Consider the following 16,537-nt stretch of genomic DNA (forward strand, 5'->3'; position numbering starts at 1 on the left):
GTGGGGGGTAAACCCAGAGTTAGTCTTGTCCTGATTCCAGGGAGGCAACTCCAATCGCTGGAGGACCGCAGCTCCAAACTCCACTCTCCAAGACCCAGGGAGAGCTTTTATTAAACCTTTCCTTGGGAAGAACAAGAATTAAAACCCCCAAAATTAGTAGAACTGGTGTTTTCAATGTGAGAAGCGTACAAGGGGGGTTATTAATCAGATCTTTTCACCACTGCCTCTGGGAATTACCCAGCTCGAAGTGAGATGTGTCTCAAGCTAGCAAAAAACTGTTAAGTGGTTTTTGTTCCCCAAAGTTTTCAGAATTACAGGGTCTCAAGAACTAACTGTGCTGCTGCACGCTTTAAAGAGTCTTCATCAAATCAGGGGAAGGACACACTCCCCGGGCCTCTGTATCTTCACACCAGTAATGTTGAACAATTTTTGCATAAATATTCCAGTGCAGCACTCTGTTTAGAAGAGTCTGTTGCTCCGTTAGGCTACACGGTCTAAGCTAAAGCTGGCAAATTTACCTCAAGGTACAAAGAAAGAACAGAACGGATAAAAAGAAACACACATATAATAGATGATGGTAAGATAAAACTTCCAAAGACTCTTCTGAATAAAATGATACACACATCTGAGATACGCAGCTGAGGTCTAAGAGAACGAGCCTAGATTGCATCTGTTCCCGTGCCAAAAAACAGCCCCACAGGACAGGGCAGGGGACCCTCAGAGTCCAAGGGCTCTTCTCCAGCAGCAGCAGGTGCTTAGGGGATGGTAGAAAACCAAATACGCTGTTATCTGGTCAGTCCACGATCGCCAATATGTAATTACTACCCTAAAAAACCATCTTTAAAAATGACTTCTTCTGCCGACTGTTAATAACACCAGGAGTCAGAGTTAAACTCTTTATTTACTTTGAAACATCGGTTTAAATTTTCAGTTACAAAGTCCAGTCTAGCAATAGCAAGCTGAAAGTATGTTAACGGTTCTTTATTACACAGCCCTTTTGTGACACACTAGATTGTTTGGTTTTACAAGGCACTGCAAGAACACACTGAGAAAACCAGAAGCCCCAACAGATTTAGAATTGTAGCTCCAAGAGTCCTGCTAAGCGTGACATCGGCAACACCTGAGATACCCAGACAGACAAGTTATTTCACCACAATTAACGAACAGAGGAGCCAAGAGGCTGAGTGATGCTGTAACGTGCACAACAGAGTCCAAACAAAACACCTAACCTTAAAGAAGAGACAGAATAACCCTCACGGATTTGGCCAACCTAATTGAGAGCGACAAGTAGGAAATATTCTGGTTTTTCCTTTGTCGGGTCCAAGAGTGTGTCAGAAAAGCTCGAGAACCCAATTCAGTGCAGTTTCTGAAGAGCATCCTTGGATAAAGGGGATACTGACCAAGTTCAGCAGTTTCTCCCAGCACCGAAAGCCCAGCCTTTCCACCCACCTCACGCGCAGATGGCTTGTCCGTCCCCATCACCACCACTCTGCTTCCCAACCGCGAGCCCAGCACAGGACAAGGCACTCCCTGTTTAATCAAAGTAAACATTTGCAATTTAAGAAGCTGGTGCAATAGAAAACCTGAACGTGTATTTAAGTAGCACAGAGTTTTATTTAAGGGCAGTGTATAGTTTAATTTCCTATATTTAATTCCTACCTATGTGGAGGCATTTTCTTCTCTACTTTGTCTTAAAATAGACTGAGCAGAAGCGAATCTCGGGTTTCAATTAATACGATGAAGAATCAACAATATCCTCAGCTTTGGAGGTTTGGCAGAATATCACTTTCATCACATAAGACACTAATCAGACATGAATACAAGTTTTTGTTTTTTTAAGAAAAAGTGCACTTCATACTACAAAACATTAGGGTTTCTGGTGCAAAAATAACAAATCCATCTACATCAAGATGTGTACTTATGGTATCAGCTAGGAGTATTTTATCCAAGCCAACAGATACAGTTTGAAAGAAAGCCTTCGCAACTCTGAAATTTCTCTCCTTAAAATATTATCGGATGGCATATTAAAGAAAGGAACGGAAACAATAGGAAGGAAGTTACTTTGTGAAAGTTTGTACAAATCAATTGCCGACAATTTTTTTTATCTGCGCTGCGGGATCAAATCTGAAAATGGTAATTAAAAAAACCCAAACAACAAAACCAAGAACCCACACCAGTGTACATTCTACATCTGAACATACTGGTTTCCAGTCAGCTTTCAAACACTACCACTCACTCTTAAAGTAGCTTTAGTGTCTGAGCATCAGCTGCACTGTGAGTTAAAAAAGATGCAGGAGTCACAAGTTCAACCATGAAATAACACGGTCGGACCACAATTGCTGCTTTAGTCTAGCACTAGCTCTTGTGTTAGTGGGGAATTACCAATTCAACTCATTTACATGGTTTTCCCATTTTTGCTTTTAAGAAGCTCCTCCTACTGTAATTCCTCTTACACATTTCATTAGAAAGCCTGCACACGAGGTCAACAAATCACACAATCAAACGACGATTATTTATTAGAAGAAACTTTGGTGGATTTTAAGTTTTTTAGCCTTTTAATTAACAAAAATAACAACACTGGGAGTCTGTGCTGCCCATTTGCAAGTCTGCAGGCCTGGAAGCTCTTCGGCTTTTATTCCAGGCATGGCACTACGTGACGGTGGCCCGGAATAATCCCCTTTGCCAGCTGACTGAGGCACTAAAAGGTTAAATATTGCCTGCATGACCAGCAGAACAGTGAGAGACACACTGGAGTTTGAATGCTACATCTAAGCGTGACTGTCTAGGCAAGTAAATACAAATAGTACAGTTTCCTACCAAACTTACCACAGTACGTGCAGTACAAACCCTACAGAGATATATTAGATCAGAGCCCTGGTTCAATGAGTCTGTTTTCCCCGCTGTGGGCAGCAAGCAGTACCCAAAGCATCAGGCTACGCTTCACAACGTGATGCTGCGTGCAAACGCCTTCTCAATTTCCGCAAGGAATCAGCCAGGAAGCATTTCTCTCAATTTTACTCTTGCCTGGCCTTTGAATTTCCCTCCTCTTCGGGGTGAAAGCAGAGCAATCGGTTAGTTTTCATGAAGTCTTAAACTTTTGAACGCCCTCAGTCAGGTCCCTCCTGGAAGGACTCTTGAAGCTCAGCAGTTCTCAGCTGCAGTCTCATGTCACAACCACACTCAACACCTCTAACCATCTTCATGACCTTTTCATCCTTTCCCACTACTACCACCTTTAGGAGGAAGCAATCAGGTTGGGGAACACTCCAGATAAACATAAACTGCTCCAAAATCTTACAGATTTTGGCATCCTTTCCAAGAGCTGACAAAAAAAGAAAAAAACCCAAAACAAATAGCTTCTGTAGAATGGGCGTTTACCTTCAACCATACCGTAAAATCATAGAATATCTCAAGTTGGAAGGGACCCAGAAGGATCAAGTCCCCCATGAGTCTTTAAGGTACAGAAACTTTCAAGCTCACAGTTTCTTTTTTGCTATGTTTTATAAAGCAGATTACCATGTTTAATTCAAAGGAAACATCTCACAACATCACAGTCACCAAATGATGAAGGAGTTTACGAGTATCCGGAGTCCCTCAAAATCCTCCGCAGCATTTAATAACAGAAACAATTAAGTTGTCACCAACAAACTTCACCAACACGTTAGCCAGTCCCTACTCCAAGCTGTTGGCAAGTAAATAAAATGACATCAGACCCGATACAGTGGAACCTCCCTAATTCTCTCTTCCACACAAAATATTCTCTCTCCCGTTTCTCCGTAAAGCGTATCCCCAGAGACAATTTTGCAGTCACAGGATTCTAAAACTCTACCAGTTTTTACATTTTACAAATTGCAGGCACAGTAATTAACACTAAACCTGGACTTCCTACACTTACTCACTAGCATGGAATTTTTTTGTGGTTGGCAACAGGTTCCCCCAGTCAGTGCAAATTAGCAAATTCTATTTATTGATGATCTGGAAGAGAAAGCAGACAGTAAGTATTACACAAAACATCGGCTCTTTGAAGCTCTGCATCGGTTTGACGTCATATTTCCAAAGAAAATATGCACTTATAGAAAAGGCATTATGAATTAATGAGTTTAACAAAAAGCTTTCAAAAAACAAAAAGTATTTAATTTAGGTCAGATTAAATAAAATTAGTTTAATGCCATTTTTAAAAGTTTCACTATACAAAACTTCTCTACCACCAAGACACCCTTTACAAATACAATCTCTGAGGACTAATTCTCAAAAAACCCCAAAAGATTATAAAATAAATTATGTTTTCTAAGAAACTGATCACATGGAAGCTTCACAAAAACAGACTATGAGGAAACATACAGCTCAAAGTGACACCCAAAGCAAAATTTTTCCCAAAATGAGATTTTTAACACTGACATGTAGAAGGTCAACCACTGCAGTCCTTAGACAAACAGCAGTCGCAGAAATCGGCTCAAGATTTTCCCCTTGAATGGCAGAGAGCACCCAAGAAAGAATATGTATAGGTGTTGAACAGGACATATACCCCACAGGCTGAATAAACTAAGGCGGAAAGCCGTTCTCCCCACGCAGCCACCGCTGTCTACCTTCCCTGCCGATGAATTTGGAGCCACTTCTCCTCAGCCACGTCCAGTGAGGATCTCTGAGGCTGTCCGCTCACACGCTCAGAGGAAGAATAAAGGTTCGACAGACACGGACAGACGGCCATCTCGCTTAGAGACATTTATCATCCAGAGAGCCTGACCGGCGACCTGCCTCCACACCTTCCCCGGGCATCGCTGGGCCAACCAGCCCTTCCTACGGCCGCTTGGATTCCACAGTTAGGTTGGTTTTTTTTTGTTATCACCTCACTAAGCTGTTCATCTTCCACTCCCATTTTATTCACAACTACATTACACGTAAATTAAATAGCATTACTGAAAATTACTTAAATCAATTGCTGAACTTAGCTTAATATGTAAATTACTCCTCTCTTAAAAGTTTAGCAGCTAAGATACACTGATGACAAAAACTTCTTACCAGATAAAGGAATAAACCTACAAGATAAGTAGCTCAACTATTTGCAAAAATGCGTCAAACCACGAATATTTAAACAAAATATTAAATATAATAAATTACTAATCAGAAAGTCTGCCTGCCTGCTGACAATCTGACAAGTGCTACTTCGTATCTGAATGCAAAAGAGAACATTTACTTTGAAGGCAAATTCTTTTGATCAGGAAAGCCTGTAGAGTAAATACAGCGGTAATTTCCTCGGTAAACCAGAAGTCTATCCAAAAATCTTAGTTATTACAACTGCAGAAGTCTTCGTCCTCTCTCAAGGGTTACAAGGAGAAGCCTTATTTCCTTTGTCACTAGACTTCTACTGGAAAACAGCAAGTTAATGGCAGCTCTCACTGAGAGATACTATAGCAGAATCATTCATAATTAGAAAAATTAAAATAATGGTATTTTAAAACGTTTCAAAATGTTGTTTTATATATATCTATATATATTTGTAGAAGTATTAGAATCAAATCACAGACCTCTTCATTTAAATGGCTCCTCAATGAGACCTACCGGTCATCAATTACCCATTTTGCATCTGTTCCCACTGTAACATCATCTGTCTTTCGCTGGAGTCTTGTCATTTGGAAGCAAACCTACACGCAGGACTAGCGTCAACCGCTTCTAAAGTCCTGCTTAGAACCTGCATGTACACTTCCCCAAATTAATTACTGGGGAAAGTTCACATAAGAAGCAGCTCTTTGTACCCTCCCATTGGGAGGGGGACACTAATGAACAGCCCAAAATACTCATTCTAAGCAAAATTCCTAGTTTTCAAATAATCGCCTCTGGATTACAGACAGTGGGAATAGGTTTAAGATTTTAGATTTGATTTGGCAGAATGTCTTCAAATCCGCACGTTCGCATATTTACGCCTATAATAAATCAAGGTGGCAACTTAAATTCTAAGTCAAACATTACTCTTCACCTAACCCTTAACGAGAATGAAAATTTATAACCAATGAAGTTATAAATTACTCAACCTTCACCTTAAAAATAACAGCTAGCACCAAAAGTCTAGGATAAAGATCTCCTGTGGAGAAAGTGGCCTTTAGCAAAGCTATTTAACTGCTAACAATCTGCTTTATACACATATGAAACAATGTGTTTTGTACAGGAGGTATATGGTTGACTTGAGTGAGGAAGGTGGCATCGAGAACATAATAAAAAAAGACATTTGGAAATATTAGGCGCAAATTAGGCTTATACTGTTTACAAAAAAACCCAGAAAAACAACGACCAAAAGCCATCTCCTGCTCCACAACAAAAGGAACCCAAAACACATCCCTTCTATCTGCAGCTACCAGTTAACCAGCACATTTCAGAGGACCCTACGAATATTTGGACCATGCGGGGTGAGAAATCAGTGCCTAAAATATTTTTCCATTTCAGCAAAGCAATTTCAAAGACTCCTTGTCTCCACCAAGCGCTGTTTCACCACAAACCCACACCACTCCAACTCTTTTCAGTTATACTTCTACATTATAACCTCTAATTTGGGCCAAAGAGGAGAAAAAAAAAATAACCAACAACCCAAAACAAAGCGAAAGCAAACCTTTCAACTTAAGAACTAGTCATTAGAAGACTGGGTGATCAATTCCCTGCACCTGAACACCAAGTCCAGATGAGAAACTTTCCATCTGCGCTGTATTAGACCGGTCAGTAGCTGTCACTTGGCTGACAGATAAGCTCTGGATAAAGCACAGCACACACACTTCAGTCACTTCAGAAATGAGTAGTTGCAGGTGTTTTAAAGAAGAGATTTTTGAATCCTCTGTTGCCTAGGCTGAAATGTACACATTTGACAAAAAAACGTCAATTTCTAGAAGTGGAATTTTCCTTTTTTGAAGTCTCCAATTCTGGGTCTGTAGGTTTCAGACTGTTTTCCCCAGTACTTCAGTAACAGGGAAAATTTTGGAAGTGCAATACTAGAATAGCTTCTGCCTGCTCTCAGTGTTCATGCTGACAATTGATTTTGTCTTCAGAATGCTCCAAAACATCAAGCATTTCTTCTATTATAGCCTGTAGTGCCCGACCCAGCTGTTCTGCGGTATATGGTTTTCCCAGCGGAGGCACATGAACAAAAGCCGACCTCCCGCGGCTCTGGTATAAGGAAGTGTAGTAAGTGAAGTCACAGAGGTATCTGAAATACAAGAATAGAGTTTATTTAGCAACAAGTGACAAAATACAGGACAGGACGAACTGTATTCTTATTATTCAGCATTGCAGCAACATCCTGCAATAGAGTGGAATACAAGCCAGGTATTGTGAGTCCGTTGGATCGCTTTAATCAAATTGAGGACAATGAAACGTAAAGATCTCTCGTTTTCCCCTGATATTTGGTTGAGCAGTGGAAAATAAATGGCATTGCCAGCCCTATGAGAAGCGAAAAGCTACGGATCATATGGGCCTCATGAGTTGAGCACGAAGGGAACGTACATTGCAGCAGGAGTCTATTTTCCCCATCGATACCTGGCATCCCATACCTGCCAGCATCCTTAGATATAGTGACCGTGACATCCAGCCCCAGCGCTGAGACTCTCTTGCAAACCGTGTCCATGTCAATAATGGAATCGATGCATTCTGGGCCACCTTCTACGCAACACTGAGAGCCTGGGCAGAAACGGCAGTTGTCTAAACCTTTATAACCTACGTTATGGCCACACTTCTCCAGAGTTACAGTCGTAGCCATACCCGAAACACCTACATGAACCACCAGCTAGAAGAGAAAAGAAGCAAGTTAGATCAACCAAAATACAAATGGTGGAAAACCAACAGCCTGCTATTCCCAACTAAAGACCGATGGAGTTGTTACAGGAGTTCTTGCATGAACATCACAGTACCAAGTCATTTTCTCAATGAACTCGTGGGTCCAGTTCAGAACAATTCTTCTTGTTTCGGCCTCTCCTGGCCTAAATTGTAATTTACTCAGGGCAAAAACAAGCGTTGGAACAGGCCAGGTGGCACAAACTAATGGCGAGCTGTCTAGACAGCCCTTTGCAGTGGCCTCTTCACACCAACTGCTCCCATTAATCGGGGCGCTCTGTTCTGAGCTATGAAATTCACATGTTCTCATGACAAAAGAGGAAAAGATCTAGCGAAGGACTACGGGTCTGAACATACATTAAAAATGGGACTTCACATGATGCTTGCTGCTGTAAGAATGGCAGATTTGAACCATTTGCCATGTCTTTTCTCCTCCCTTTACTCACTCACTTGCGGACTGTGCTTTTTCCACAATGCAGGAATGAGCCTTTGCACTGTCTGGTATTCAACTGGGACTTCATAGACGTGCAGATCCACGTCATCTCGCAGTCCTAGCTTCTCCAACTCCTAAGAACATAAGGAAAGAAACAAAGCCAAGATGGTCAGACACGAGCTCAGCAGAGGATATACTTCTGGAAAGTTTATTAGCAGAGCGAGTCTGCTGTGAGGGACTAACATCAGCTTACACTACCGGCTGTATAATCTTGTAAACAGCACTGTGAAAAAAAAAACCAAAAACAAACCCCACGTAACGGGGAACGAAAAAGGCATCTCTCCACCTGCATTAACAGCCTTTACCCACAGGACCGTTTGTTTTGCTCTGATGTGTGTATAACAAAGAAATCAACATTTAACTGACAATAGTTATCAGCAACACCCACACTCAAAAGAAAAGTTGGCTACATTATTTATAGAAGTATATAATCATATTCACTTCTTGAAAGAACTAGATATTACGTAGGGAAAGTAGAACTGGCAGGATTATATTCATCGACTAATTTCTCCTCTCTTAGGACTGCTGGCCTGGAGAGCAAATTCCCATTTGTTTGCAGGGTGAGGTGACAGTACTACCGACAGCAATTCTGTGTCTGTGAGTCTCCATAAATATTAGCAAACACTCATACAAGAAACTGAAGCAACACTGGCACGCCCTCCTCAACATATTTGTTTTATTTTGGCAGAATCCGGAATACAATACAGCCTGTTTCCAAAATGTAAAACGAGCTTCCATCGCTAGCTTTACCTATAGGTAATATATTGTACTTAATTTTGCAAAATGAGCTGTTACCGTTGTAGTGATTCAGCTAATACAGTAGATTATTTCTCCCTCTGTAACATTAACTAAAGCCATCCCAAATATCCAGGCAATAAACTTAGCCAATTTCCTTTAAACCTTTTAAAACACAAAGTGCCAGTTAAATACCTGGCAAAGACTTCTTTAAAACCAGGAGGAAGAGGAAAGATCTTTCCCCACACCGCCCCCCCACCCCAGTATACCTGACTGGAAAGCACACAGTTTCATCCCATCCCTCTAAATACAGCCCATGTCCTGGAAACTTCTCCCTCGCTATTCTTTGGTCTCCATTTCAACGCACTCTAGTCTCACCAGAGCCATCAAACCCAAACTTGCAAGAACTCAAGGAAAGGATACCTCTGAAAGGAAGCCTCTGAAAAAAAAAATTAAAAAAATGTTCTTAAACAAAATCATCAGCTGAGCTCAAACTTAGGAACTTTGTGCAAGCTTACACCAGGAGGCACTTTTCCAGCAACTGAAGTGACTTCAGCTATCATGTTTAATGAGTTTCAACAGCATCTAACTTGGATCAAGTTTCCCTCTGATGAAGACAAAATTTTTTGGCACACTGAAAAACTTTACAGCTGCTTTTCAAGACTGCTAAGTGACCATACATGCCATAAAGCTAACAGCCTTCATCAGAGTCTTCCCATAGCTCTGTCTCCTCTGGAAAGAAGCTGCAAGTGCATCTTTCTCTGAAGGCAGAAGCAGCCGTGTGCTCCCACATCTCTATCACCAGGCCTGTATTTCAGTTAGTAGAACCAACTCCAGCTTTTCACAAGTTAATACACAGCAGAAGCTTGTCATCTGGTGCTGCTCTTCTCCTCCAAGATATATGTCAGTTGAAAAACGCAAGCTTTCTCGCGCCGAAAGCTTGAAATGATTACTTGTGCTAACATCAAAGGGCCGCATGCACGGCAAGAAAATAACCTGCAACTCTCACATCCATGTGCCGGTGTAGTTGTTCTCATGGAGCTGAGGTAGAAACAGCAATGTAAGTAGCCATCAAACTATCAAAGGACACTTTTAAATATTCTTCAACGATCACGTTATCTCTATTTCAGGTTCAGTTCAGTGATCAGAGCCAAAACCTGCTCTTCCAGGTAATTCTTAGGCTTTCTTTTCCCATGCACAGAGACCACACTTGCAAACTGCAGGCTAAGAAGTGCAGATTAGCTATTTTCGATGAAGCTTACTCAATTTCAAATCTTGTATTTCCTCGGGTTTAAAATTCTTCCAAATGAGACAGTTGAAAGGAGAAGACAAGTTGAGGTTTTTGGACTCCCCCATTACAATCCTATCTCCTCTGTATAAACGTGAGCAGTATCTTAGTACCCTTTTTTCTGTAGCTATCAGTAAGTCATGTCTTTACCGAGAAAAAAAAACCAAAACAAACGTTTCACACTTGTACAGACCACAGACAGTGCAACAAGATTTAAGATAACTAAAACACGCAGCAAAGGCAAGAGTAAGACTTTCATGGACCAGCAGATATGAGCAACAACAATGATAAATCACTTGCTCTGGCTCTGAGGGCAAGTCTGATATTAAAGGCTTGCTGTATTGATTCGTGTCTGGCACACACAGACATTCATTACCAGAGATGGATGCTAAGTGATGTTTCATCACATCTTCTTTACACAAATCTGCCTTCAAAATGTTAGCTGGTTTATGTGGTGCATAAATAAAGTAAGTAGTTTACAAATGAGAGTATTCAAATCCAAGTCAGTCTTTTTAGGAAGATCTCCAGAGCGTTAATTGGTAGGAATTCATCACCACTTCTCTAAAGAACGTGAAACAGCTCCTAAAGATGAATTTGACCGTGGAAAGTTTTACTGGCTGCATAGAACGAGCATCTACAGCGAGCAGGAAACCTCGGGCCACGTGAGCCACACCATCTCAGTGACAGCTACCTTCTCTAAACGCAGGCACATTAAACCTTAGCTTTACAAATCCACCACTTTCTTTTAACCAAACGCAGCGTTCACGCGCTTCCATTCAATAATAAAGATGTACGCTGGCCCCCAGACAACTTATTACCCACAGCCTTGTATACCTGACAAATATAGAAAAACGAACATGTTTGACCGATTCCCTGACCCCTCAACAATGGTCGTCTTTGTGAGCCTTTAATATCCTTATCAGGTCTGTCTAGACACCCTGACAGCAATTGTCCTTAGTAATGTCAAAACGCACTCTGACCTCTCTCCTCCTCCTCCGGCTCAGCCAGAAGCACTTCGGGGGGATGAAGGCAGGAGCCCATTAGCTTCACAGTCCACGGGGCCCACCTGTGTCTACACCTAAGTCACATCAGGGAGGCCAGAAAATGCACTGAACACAAAGTCTGTTTCGGTAACAACTTCTTTAAAGGAAGGTCCCTTACAAGCAAAAATAACAGCTGAAAAATATTCCTCAAATGAAATATTAAAACAAAGAAAAGGTGGAACGGCAAATCCACATTAACACAGAATGTTTTTACTGTAAGCCTCGAAAAAGAAAACAGAGAGAAGTTATTGTTCCTTCTGAATTTATAGGAAATCTCTCCCCCATGCGTAAAAATCTCCAAACATTTCATCTTCACATTAGTAGATTGCTACTGCGCTATTTAAGGTACCCTATATGTTAACTATGTGTAGAGGTCATTTAGCTTTCAAAAAGATGCAACTATACTAGAAATTCACTGCAGTCAGAGGGAAAAGATGCGTATCCGTGTTCTAGATAAGAAGCCAAATAACACCAAAAAGAGGACTGCAAAGAAAAGCAGAGAATTTTATCCTCAGGATGCAGGATAATAAAAGATGTAATAAACCAGAACTAGCTTAGCCCTAAAGCTAGGAAGGATTTACAAAGATTGTTTAATTGATTTTTCTTCTATTAAAATGCAGATCACACTGTCTGGGATTCAGAAACTCAGACACGCCTTTGTGTCCACTCAGCTCCATGAAGTCCCCTGTCTGAAACTTGCACAATGCCCAACTCGCATGTGCTCAAAGACATGCTGTTCCTTTTTGTCTGGGCCTCTCAGGGCTGAGACGGGGTAAGGAAAGGCAAATCCTCCCTGCTGCCTGAAAGTTTATGTTTTTAGTTAGAAGCTAGCGCAAGCTATTAAACAGGACTTGGAGGAAGATGGGCTCCAATACAGCAGATCGCGCACCGCCGACTGTAGTTTCATACTCCTAAAACACCCCCAAGCCCATAAAACAAATTTAAAATGCATGTGATTACTTCATCTATCAGCCACACAGCTGAGGAGCCATCAGTGCCTCGAGCTGCTGGCTGAAGCAATGACACGCCATTTCTCTTTACAGGAATTATACGTTAGGTTTGTTTTTGTAAGCAACATCAGGACACCCACCACTCTTCCTGTCCCAGAAGCACAATACCCTTTTGTCTATCACCTCTAGAATAAAAGTAGCTTGTTTACAATAACTGACATTACATGACTAAGAACAAACCAAATCAATTAGCCTCACTGCTAAATTTCAGTAATGTGCAATTTTTTTTTTCCCCCCCAACACACACAGCTTGCATTTTTCCCCAAACTTAATCCGAGCAAACCCTAACTCAAATATATTCATTTCCAAAAGGCTTCTTGGAGGCAAAGGTTTCGTCTTCTCACACCAGCCAACACATTAGACATCTGGACATTAGTTGACTGTAATTGATTAGAGTTTGTGATTTAATTTAAAAGCATTCTAAAGAAGATATTAATCTCAGAGCTCTGAAGGGAAGAGAGATGTGTTGGGGAGAAAAATAGATTTAATTCCCTGGGCAACTGTACTAAAAGGTACCCTTGAATTCCCAGTAGCTTTGTCATAAACCACATCCAGAAGTGACAAATAAGGAAGAAGCGGGATAATGTGGCAGCACTGTCGCTAGCTAATGTTTTTACAGCAAGCAACCTTAATTCCTTAGTTTAGCTGGGCATCTAGCAAAAGTTTGATTTCTATTTCTTGCCTTGTTCATGAATAGATCAGCATTACACAGACGAGTGTGTTCATGTAGGTATCCAGCTACAAGTGGCATAAACTTGATTTGTTCGAGCGCGTACGATCTGCTTGAGCAATGATGCTCTGCCAAGCACTCCTGTCTCCAGCAAGTTCCAACTCAGTCAGTCAAGCATCATTTGGAGCTGCTTCTCAGCAAGAGAGGAGGCTGGCTCTGGAGCAACAAACACTGCCCGATCCCCCTGCCGAAAGCAGGCGCCGCAAAAGGAACTGAGGGGGAGAAAGGAGACAGCAGCAGCCGCTTTGCTTTAGAGTCAGAGTCCTGATGTTCAGACCCATGTTGGACAACTCCACAGTACGCTTGACTCCACAAGACTACCAGGTGGAAGTCTCATCACGGATGAGACTTGGCTTAAAGGTTAACCAACTTGCCCAGATTCAAGCTAGAGCCGAGAGAAAACATTAAAATTCTTCTGGGTCTGTTTGTTTATTTTGAATTATCTACTGCAGAGGAAGATTCCAGGCTCCCTGCCCCATTTAACATCTTTCAAACCTAGGGAGTTCGCCTATGAATTCCTTACTTGCCTCAGCTACATTAACTCAATCTCATTAAATTCTACTAGCTGAGGGATTGTTTTCTGAGAAGTGAATAAAACATTATCCAGCTGACCATCTGGATATCTGGAGTGAGCTGGTCTCAGTTAATAAACTGGGAAGACAAAGTTATAAAAGAGCTGCAAACTAAAATTTCTACAGATGTGTTATCAGCACAGCTCTCTGTTTTAACTTGTTAAGAATGGAGTTACAGTGTTACCTGAACTGCAATCCAACTGGCGTTAACAGCGTGCTCTCCAAACGGACCAAACCCTGGAAGAGAAGTAAAAATCCACAGTGATGAAGTCATCCTTACAGGTCTGACAAACTTAAAGTTGCAAAGCGGTCTGTGCTTTCCTTGTTTATATATTCTGAAAGAAAACCCACTTCTTCCAGTGCTCAATCCTTATTTACTTCACATCCAAGTACTAAAAAAGAGACCGTCACAGAAACGTCTGAACTATACACCTTTTACTCTGAAGGAAAACAATAGCTTGCCTCAAAAGAAACTCTTTTATCCCCAACAGACACCAGGGAAGCATATTTTTTCCTTCCTGACCAGGTTAGAAAAACTTGTTATTAACAGATAAGTTGACCAATGTCATGGAATGAGAATCATTATTGGATTTTCTATTCCCAATTGTTTTAGCCCCCAGCGGATGCTTCCACAAATGCAGACAAGCCTGCCTCAAATATTTCTTCTCCGCTCAGGTCTTCACCAAGATCTCTGTTAGCATTAGTTACGCCGTATGAGGAAATAAACAACCCACCTACACCAAGCCACAAAGGTTATGATAGCATTATCAAAAATACTTACTCACTGTGTCCAAATTTCCTAATGAATAACTTGGAGTTAACTAGTAATCCATAACATCTTTTCCTGAGCAAGCACACAAAGGTTAGGCCATTTATCTGGGTGTAACGTCAATATGCTTTAATTTAAAATGTCAGAGTTACCCTATGAGCCTAATGCAATTAGGAGACATAAATTTTGTCTACCTCGTGAAAGGGTTTGAGAGGGACTACAAATATTATATGACACATTAATGGAAACATTCTATTTGCTATCAACACTAAGTCTGAGGTTATACTGTACATGACGACGTAAGGAATTTGCACAGCATGGGCTCGTCCACAAAATCAAAATTAGGTGTGTTTTCCTGTAGGCAAACCTCCAATGTCACTAAGACAATCTACCACTGCAGCACGGGTGAACAAGCTGAATAACCAAATGCCTTTTCAGATGCTTCTGCAAGTCAGCGAGGTCCTACACGACTCTCTGGAAACAAACAATTGTGACCTGCTAGGCTTCATTCCTAAAGAAACAGTAATAGAAGAAGAAATAAAATACGTATATCTCTTAACGATTCAGCCACTGGAAGGCTGAAATTCTACAGGTGCCCACGCACGTAACGTAAACCTCTTGCTCTGAAGCCAAACGCAAACTGGCACAAATACAACTGTGGGCTATTGCTCCTCTGACTCATCTCCTATATAGATCCCTCGTGTTATCTCTTTCGCAGAAGATAAGCAACTTTGTCGGCAGCATGAAACTCCACCGAGCATGCCCAGGAGTTTCTCTGCATCCACAATAGGGCCCTCCAAGGCTCGTTAGCAGTAAACCAGCTGTAGAGATCTTTATGGGATTATCTCCTTAGAGTTCTAAAAAAGAAATTGTGCACAAATAATACTTATCCTCAGCGAGCACGTGCTCCTAACTGAATGGGAACACAATGCCATTGCTAGTTTTAAAAAGGAATTTAGCGTGACATCGATGACAGATTATCAAATATGGGTAGAACCGACCAGATAACCACTGCATTTTAGAAACAGGCTTCCCTGAAAACAGGGAAAAAAAAGAGCGGAGAAGTGTTGCAACCAGTAGACTATTTACTGATGCAAGTTTTCTGTTTAGTCACGACCAACTGCATCCGCTCAGCACTAGATAAGGGTTTGGGAAAGCCAGAATTTGCCACCTGCTTCTTCGCTCTCCGCAACTGTTCTCTGCAAAGACACTTGCCTCCAATTAAAACCGCTCCAGCGCATCGACAACAACGAACCCCTCGCCCCCATGCTCGCTATTCAAATGGCCTCAACTTCAGCTGCTGGGGTGGGGGGGAATAGTTTCACCGAGTTCCCCATTTGTCACAGAACTGCCTTCCTCACAAATCAAGCCATCCGTCCTTTGTACCCCGGGGAAAGGAGCCTGACAAGCTCTTGCCTGCGATGCCGGGGCCTTTCATTCCCTCGCTTATTCTTCCCTGAGGCGCTTCTGCCGTGCTGCGTGGGTTATTTTGATAACGGCTTTGACACCTTGACGGCTCAGGATGGGGTGGTCAGCAAGCAAATCCCCACCACTACCACGCTCTGTTTTTCCTGCTCCTTGGGAGATTCAGTCCCCTTCTTTCCCCAACCAGCAAACCCTTGGGGAGGATCAGGGATGGAAGAGGGGGATCCCAAAGCCCCCCCTCCCCATGCCTGGCCAAGCGTTAGGAAAGCCACTGCAGTGCCCCTCACCAAACCACACACCCCTCAGCTCCTGACACCCACACCACCACTGCAGCCCCCCGTTCCCCAAAGCCCCCCAGACCCTGCCCCCCCATCCCCAGGGCTCCCGCTTATCACCCCACACAGGGGACACCCCCCGAACAGCCCCCCAAGGGGACAATCCCCACATCCATCACCTCAAGAAAGGGGTCCCCCACCTCCCCCCCTCCATCTACCCCTCCCAGCCCCCCCCCCCAAGACGCCCCCCCCCCCCCCCGATCTCCCCCCGCTGCCCCGTACCCGTCACCACCACCGCCCGCCGCGGCTTCTCCATCGCGGCTCCGGCCCGTCCCGCCGCCGCCGCCGCCGCCGCCGCCGCCGCCCCTCACTGAGCGCCCAGCCC

At 42.6% G+C, this 16,537-nt stretch overlaps 1 protein-coding gene across 3 annotated transcripts; it reads right to left on the minus strand.

Annotated features, from left to right (window-relative positions):
- Window positions 1–882: 882 nt before the first annotated feature.
- Window positions 883–16,493, minus strand: PGPEP1 (pyroglutamyl-peptidase I). Of its 3 annotated transcripts, none has more exons than XM_054805622.1 (5): window positions 16,435–16,493; window positions 13,868–13,920; window positions 8,263–8,379; window positions 7,533–7,765; window positions 883–7,189 (listed from the first exon to the last, which is right to left on the minus strand). In XM_054805622.1, exons 1-5 carry the CDS (start codon window positions 16,466–16,468, stop codon window positions 6,997–6,999), a joined length of 630 nt encoding a protein of 209 aa, XP_054661597.1. In that variant the 5' UTR covers window positions 16,469–16,493; the 3' UTR covers window positions 883–6,996. The 3 variants fall into 3 exon arrangements, with proteins under 3 accessions (XP_054661597.1, XP_054661599.1, XP_054661596.1); XM_054805624.1 differs by lacking the exon at window positions 883–7,189 and having other exon boundaries at window positions 7,196–7,659; window positions 7,741–7,765; XM_054805621.1 differs by lacking the exon at window positions 883–7,189 and having other exon boundaries at window positions 7,196–7,765.
- Window positions 16,494–16,537: the final 44 nt, after the last annotated feature.

The sequence above is a fragment of the Grus americana genome, chromosome 28, assembly GCF_028858705.1.
Source record: "Grus americana isolate bGruAme1 chromosome 28, bGruAme1.mat, whole genome shotgun sequence".
In the NCBI taxonomy this organism is placed as follows: domain Eukaryota; kingdom Metazoa; phylum Chordata; class Aves; order Gruiformes; family Gruidae; genus Grus; species Grus americana.